General features: G+C 43.9%; 1 protein-coding gene across 1 annotated transcript; it reads right to left on the minus strand.

The window, feature by feature from the left end:
* Nucleotides 1–890: 890 nt before the first annotated feature.
* Nucleotides 891–5,841, minus strand: GJA8 (gap junction protein alpha 8). Its single transcript, XM_083737045.1, has 2 exons — nucleotides 5,828–5,841; nucleotides 891–3,289 (listed from the first exon to the last, which is right to left on the minus strand). The coding sequence occupies exon 2, from the start codon at nucleotides 3,285–3,287 to the stop codon at nucleotides 2,022–2,024; it is 1,266 nt and encodes a 421-aa protein (XP_083593171.1). The 5' UTR covers nucleotides 3,288–3,289; nucleotides 5,828–5,841; the 3' UTR covers nucleotides 891–2,021.
* Nucleotides 5,842–7,635: the final 1,794 nt, after the last annotated feature.

Genomic DNA, 7,635 nt, shown 5'->3' on the forward strand with positions numbered 1-7,635 from the left:
TCCCGATCCATTAAAAGACAGTGGTATTTTGCCATTGAGCCCAATAGGATGTGCAGCTAGGTATTGCTAGAGGCAGTACTATAATATACACTACATAACAATGTTATACAACTCCATATCTGTTACCTTTGTGGTGTCTGAGAAGCCTATATACTATACAACTGGAGCGACACAGTTGTAAGGAGGACGCTGCATTAGCACGGGCTCTTCCCATGTTATCCCAGCCACAATGCAGCATAACCCACACTGTAAAAGTTAGGACTGAGCTGTAGATTTGGTTTGGCAGGCGGGAGTTGGGGGGGCGGTTGTAATTTGTGGGAGGTGGGAACAACTTTCCAAAGACTGGGGGTGGGCAAAGATTTATTTTGGGGTATGGGACTGTCTCATCTTTACAAGGTCCCCCCCTTTCTGCACTTAAAAACAAACATTGCAAGTGTTTGTTCGAAACTACAAGACCCACCCCCCTCTTCTGTTTCTGCTTTAACTAAGAAATTCAAGGCTCTCCAGGATCAGGAATCTACAAGGGCCTGCATGGCTCCTTTTTCAAAGCAGAAGGGTAGGGTTTGGGGGTCACACTAAGGCTATGAAGAACTTCACAGCTACAGCAAGGAGCCATAGCAGTTATATGGAGGGAGAGAGGTACCCTTGCCACTTTGTAAAGTTGACTAAAGTAAGGCAGACGATTTCCCCCTCAAAAATGCAAGGAAATGTCTTCCGATAAAGCAATCAAAATTTCCCCCCGCGTGGCAGGGCAAGAGATGATTAGCCCCCTGAAAGCAGAAGGGGATTCCCACCACCACTAGCAAAAGTAGGACAGTATAAGAAAGGTAACTAAAACAAATCAGTAGCAGAGTCCAGGTCATGTTTTTAACACCTGTTCTCCACTGCTTGGGATTTTGCAAGTGCCGACAATCAGCTGGATACACAAGGCTTTTGGCACAGCTGCACCTTTACCTGCCCTTTACTTGATGGTGATGTATGGTGTCAGGTATATGTGGGTGAGCCATGGCTTGACCTAAGTGGTTGCACGGGTCATAGGAGGAGGTCAAATCAGGCCCATGAGCTAGAGGTTCCACACCACTGCTCTAGATGATGTGCTCCTCTGTCCTGGAGGCCACATTTATGAAGAGAAACCAGTATTTGCTTGTAAGTTGCTTTGGGTTGCCTGGGACAAGATAAAACAACTTAACATAATTAATTAATTAATAGCTATTATAATAATAAGTGGCCCAGGTCCTTGACATGTCCCTCAGAACCAGTTTTTTAAAAATACAGCAGCATGACACAACCACATAAATTGCTCCTAGGAGGCACTGTTGTATCTGAGGAGTCATAACGACGGGTTGAGATCTATTGCAGGGACAAAACGTTAAGTGTCTGAACTGGACCAGGGGATACAAGTATAAGTAAACCACATTTATCTCCACAGGCAAACACTGCAGCTTTTGTTGTTTCACAGGGGGATAAATGGATAAATGGATCTCATTTAACAATACTAATTGCCGGTATCCCTTTTTGTGAGGAAAATAACTTGCGCTCAAGGCTCAACAAGGAAAGGAGAACCAAAACTGTTGTGGCCAAAGCAAACACCAAACAAAGAAATACCCAAGTTAACAGTTTATCAATATCTTATGATAACCCAATGAAGAAACAGGCTTCCCGCATCCCCAGAGAAAAGAGGAGCATGAAAACAGGTTGTGATCGCAGTTGCTACATCTGTCTTCGTTGCTTTAGGAAGGCTTTCCCCCTTGGATGTCAGTGCTGTATATAGTGCGTTTGTATGTGAGGCATTTGTATGTGAAGGAAGAGGGATTCTTTGGTTAAATGGGTCACTGTAGGACAGCTAGCTCCATGTGTAGGACAAACAGGACTGACAAGGCAGTTAGCGTTGATAGCACCTTTCTAGCCAAAAACACTGATAAGAAATAATATTAAAATGACTGGTTTAGCACTTTGTTTTGAGACATCTGAGATATATATGTATTTCTGTGGCTTCTTCAGAGCCACTCGAGCCAGTACCCTCATACAGTCAGATCATCTGACCTGGCACGACTACTGGCTTTGCTTAACCTGCTGAGGGGTCTTGTGTCAGCTGTAAGATCAGCGGATGGTAAAGGCAAGTCGTCTCCCGGCGGCTCTGGCTCTTGTTCCTCCTCCATATGCTTGTCATCTTCTCCTTTCTCTGGGGCTTCCTCAGTCACCAGTTCCACCCTCTGTTCCTGGGCCGCCGCCTCAGCCACTTCCTGTTCCGGCTCCTCTCCTGCTTCAACCTTCTCCTCTTCCTGTTCATCCGCATGAGCGTAGGAAGGCAGGTGCTCCCCCAAGGCCCTGGAAAGGTCTTTCAGGCGTTCCATGCTGATCTTCTCCTCAAAGTCGTTGAATGAGGGGGGAACTGGGGTGGTTTCTACTCCCACTTCAGTCAAAGGGAAATAGTGGAACGTTGGCTTCTCCTCTTCCTCCAGCAACTTGTAGCCTTTGACCTTCTGGATAGATGAAACTGCAATAGAATGAAGGGGTTTCTCTGGGGTCTCCTGAGGCTCTTGTTCCACTGGCCTCCTAAAAGCACCCAGGATCTTCTTAAAGCCTAAGTGGCTGATCTCTACAAGATTGAGGAAGAGAGAGACTGATGCCACAGCCAGCATAAACACAATGAAAACAGTCTTTTCGGTAGGCCTCGACACAAAACAGTCCACGAGGTTGGGGCAAGGCCATCTGCCACAGCGGTAAAGTGGAAGAATTCGGAAGCCATATAAGAAGTACTGGCCCACTATGAACCCCACCTCAAAAAGGGTTTTGAAAAAGATGTGGCAAATATAGGTTCTCAGAAGCGTTCCCTCGAGGTGGAACTTCTTGGTCCCCTTGGAGCTTGCTTCTCTCGTGGTTATAGGGCTCTTCCGGTCTGGATCAAGGGGTGAGTTTTCTTCATGTGCTGCAGCTTGCTGAGCCCTCTCTGCTTCTTCCCGCTCTTTCCTTTTCTCTTCCATCCTTACATGATGTGCAGCATGGCCCAAATAAACCAGCGAGGGAGTGGAGACAAAGATGATCTGCAGGACCCACAGTCGGATGTGGGAGATGGGGAAGGCCTCGTCATAGCACACATTTTCACAACCTGGCTGCTGGGTGTTGCACACAAAATCTGACTGTTCGTCTCCCCATACAAATTCTGCAGCAGTCCCAAGGATTAGGATCCGAAAAATGAAGAGGACAGTCAGCCAGACTCTCCCAATGACCGTGGATTGTTCATTCACCTCTTCTAAAATGTTCCCCAAGAAACTCCAGTCACCCATTTCTGGCTGTTTAAGAGGAAGACAATGATTAAGTTGCATTATATAAAGAAGGGTTTTAATATATTCAGCACATGTCGCATTTCAAAAGAAGTCAGGATATCTCAGTCAATAAAAACCTGAAACTCTTAACCTCAGGGTCGTGGTTTCAAGCCCTATGTTGGGCAAAAAGATTCTGAATTGCAAGGGGTTGCCTTAGATGACCCTTGTTGTGCCTTCCAACTCAACAATTCTATGATTCTATTATTCCTGCTGACTTTTAAAACATTCCATGATCTCCCCAATGATCTGCATGAAGAGGAGGTAACAACAATTTCAGATTTAGTTGTTTGAGGTTTGCTGATTTAGGGCACAGGCCATATCCCACTGAAGTCAACAGCATTTGTTTTATTGACTTTGGTGGTTCTGGGTTATACACACTGGGTGATGGCCAACTTAGTCTTGTTCAGAGTAAAGCCACTGAGATCAGCGGACTCAAGCGCATTGCTTTGAATGGGTCTACTCTAAGTACGACTAACATTTGATACTGCCTTTAAAATCCCTATTAGGCTTATACCAGTGAACAGAACAGGTCACCAGAGCAGTTGGTATACAAAATCATGCATTGCCATTGAAAAATGCTCTGAAATTCCCTAACTTCCCTAAAAGTTGGTTACAAAATTGTTCCTGCTTATGGGTTACTTTACAATGGTATGCCACAAGTTACAGACAGTCTACCTTTTTCACGCTGTATCTGTAGGGTGTTGGGATCTTGCTGAAAGCATTGACATGGCAGTGATAATGGGGCACATGATCAAGAGGAAACTTTGCTCCAGGATTGGAAGCCACTGTCACCTGGCCCTAAGAGCTTCTTATTGATCACCACTGGGATTTATGAACCTATGTGAATGATAGCTGTGTATTGCTGTGTATCAGTTTGCAATGACAGCACAGTGTGCAGCTACAGTGCTTCACAGGATAAGAATACTAACACACACTTAAACCTTCTATCAGATTCATTGCACTGTATCCAATAGTCAGCAGACCCATTGAAATTGATGGGCATGACTATTTTAGGTTCATTAAATTATACAGATCTGCTCAGAGCAAAATTAAGTTGGATTACATCCCGCTAACTGAAAGAGCAGCTCTATTTCTCACAATATATATAGATGATTATTCAAAGAGATAATCATATGACTTTTTGTAGACATCTGAAGGCAGCCTGGTTTCAGGAAGCTTGTAATGTTTGATGTTTTATTGTCTTCCTTTATATTTTGTTGGAAGCCATCCAGAGTAGTTGGGGCAACCCAGTCAGATGGCCGGGGTACAATAACATCATCATCATCATCACCATCATCATCATTATTATTATTATTATTATTATTACCACTACTACTTGTACCACTACTAAAATTGTGGTGAACTTTCCCATATCAAATGGGTAGCATATAAACCATCATTTAATAGCAGATAAGATCTGAATAGCCAGGGAGATTTTATTTTCTATTTGGCAATCAGTATTCTGTCTTTTTGATATGCATTATGACTATTGCTTTAGACATATTGTTTAGCATTTCTCTATAATAGCTGCTTCCACCTCACAAGACTCATTCACAATGCAAGTTAATTTTTCATTTCAGAATCATTTAAACTTAGCATAAATCAACTGATATTGTGCATAATTTTTGGGATAATCTGTTATCATTCCACCTGGCATCAAAGTGTCTCATCTTGGCTAACCAACATATCCACACACCATAACTCATACATCTGTAGCACAGAGAAATAAAGGCACACTAAATTTTCTATAAAATAATTTAGATAAAACCTCAAAAAGTATTCTGTAACAGGATCACAGCATTCAGAAATATTCCTTCTTCCTCTTCCTCTTCTAAGAGCTTCCGCAACAATGAATAGGATGCAATTTCTGAACACATTTTCTGCCTCCTGTGTTCTGTTAAAAAACTTTAAATACCTTGAGCAAAACGCTGTGAAGTATTTTTGTTGCGAAAAATCTTATGCTGACAAGATTAGCTCTAACTTCTAGGGCATATCCAGTCTCCAGGAATGCAAACTGGTCACTCAAGAGCCAAGGCAGTTTACATCGTTCTTCAGTAACATCCTTTTAGTAACAGTGAATATAAAAAATGGAGACTGAGTTTGAAAAGGCCTACTGAGAGTTAATGGGATTTGTAAATACAACTTGTGTCTGTCCAAATCGCCTGTTCCAAATCAGGACATCTTTGCATCTGCAGTTTTCTGTGTCCTCCCCAGCCAATGTGGTACCCATACAGAGGGATACACATGTGAAACAGGATGCTATGGCTATTTTTACCAATAAAAAAACCTCTCGATATAGATGCATGTTGGTAAAATGGCCATGACATCAGGGTTCATATAGGCATCTCTCTTGAGCACCATACAGTGGGAGAAAGACACCCCTTAAAAGACATGGAAGGTGACCCTTGGGTTCTGACTGCCTCACATTCCAACTGCTGCGATATCAGCTACCTAGAAGTCAAAAGAAAATCCGTATAAATCAATGCCATCAAGAAGGCAACTTGCCACAGTGAAAGGTTCCGCCGAAGAACTGGGCTCCTCTTGTTGCTTGGCGTTCAGCAGCAAAAAAGGTGAACTTTAGCTTCTCCCTGCTCTAAAAGCCCCAACCTTGTCGCACGACTGAGCAGATATGACTGGATCAGCACTGATGGGTGGGCTTTAGCTGCCCTGCAGTCTGTAAGCTCCAAGCCAGACATCTTTAGAAAGTGAATGACATTCGGTGACATGGAGAACAAAAGAGGGGAAAGACCAAAAAGGGAGAGGGAGGGCACATCATTAAAAAAAAAAAAAAAAGTTTGTGAGTGCTGAATAGGAGCAAAGTGAACTAGGGATGGGCCAAAAGCACTGATAGCATAGCGCAGGCCAAGGTGCAGTTTGCAAAGCTCAACATTAGCCTGCAGTGAAATATCCATTTGAGTGCTGGGGAAGTTATCCCCATCTTAAACCTCATCTGCTCAATGTGGTTACTATGGGTCAAAGCTGATGGACTAGACTGCAGCTATGATCGCAGAAATAGCTACAGAATTCCCATGTTCATACGCATTTTCCCCCTTCCTTTTTTCACATACATGATTAGGTGGAGGGATTTGATAGTATGACCCAGCTAGGAGGCAGCTGCATTGTTTTGTAGTATTAGTGGCTATTGCCCCTGCTTGTTCCCCTTGCCAACCCCGCTTTCCCCACCACCTTTCACCCACACCTAACCAACCATCCTTTAAACCTTAGCTCCCCACTCCCCTCACAAATTGCCCCAAGCTCCACTCCCTTTCACACAGCAGCTTGCTAAGCCGCTATGTGAAGCATCTCACCCCCTTGATGAAACCTTACTGCAGGTGCATTTAATGGAGCCCCATGTCCCCCCCCCCATGTTAAGCAGCTTACCTAGGCCACCAGCCACCAGCACTGCTTCCTTCTTTGCCTAGCTGCTATCCCTCACACTACAGTTGGCATGGCCATCTGATGGAAGCCACAGAAACGGCAGAGTGTGATGACAATCTTACATTTTTATGTCTATAGGAAGATAGTGTTCATGCATGTGTGCTGAAAACACTGTGTGTTAGCAACTGTGCATTATCCACTCAACAGGAAGGGCACAGAAGTAGCTGCTACCCTTTTGCAGGGTGCATTCAGCAATACTGCATGCCCACGCCTGTGAGTGTTGATCTTCTAGCTGCCATGCAATGAAGACAGTCCAATGCATAGGCTCCCTCTCACATTCAAGTGATTTTCTGCTTTCCTAAGCTATGGCTACCTCTGTGGCTATGTAACTGCCCCATCACTGCCCCAGGCAGGCAAGCTAAGAGTAAGTCAAAGGACAGCCGACAGGAAAGTCAAAGCTGCATTTCTTTCACAAGTGAAATACCCTTTTCCCATGTTCAGAAAAAAAAATTGTTGTCCTAGAGGGGATTTCTGCAGGTACCCAGAGGCACTCAGCCTGAAGTGGGGTGTGTGTGTGTGTGTGTGTGTGTGTGAGAGAGAGAGAGAGAGAGAGAGAGAGAGAGAGAGAGAGAGATTTTTTCTGGGGGGATGAAGGGGTACCCATACCCCTAAACATTTTGTGAGTCTTTTGTCCATTTACTGTATTTATTTTTCCCGATTTGAACTATAAAATGGTGATGTTCTTAAGTCAAAATGAGAGTACCCCTAAACATTTTTTATAAAAAAACACTGTGTGTGTGTACATACCATAGCTGTCAACGTTCCCTTTTTTTGCACTGCTATCCCAGATTGTTAGATATCCCGCAGACTGTCCCCAGGACAGGTGAGGCTGCTGATCCCTTATTTTCAAATCAGAAAGTTGAAAGCTATG

The sequence above is a fragment of the Podarcis gaigeae genome, assembly GCF_964106915.1.
Source record: "Podarcis gaigeae genome assembly, chromosome: 4".
Classification (NCBI taxonomy): Eukaryota; Metazoa; Chordata; class Lepidosauria; order Squamata; family Lacertidae; genus Podarcis; species Podarcis gaigeae.

What these genes read in the sequence shown, in the direction of transcription:
- GJA8 (XM_083737045.1), bottom strand. Translation starts at nt 3,287, where the DNA reads ATGGGTGACTGGAGTTTCTTGGGGAACATTTTAGAAGAGGTGAATGAA.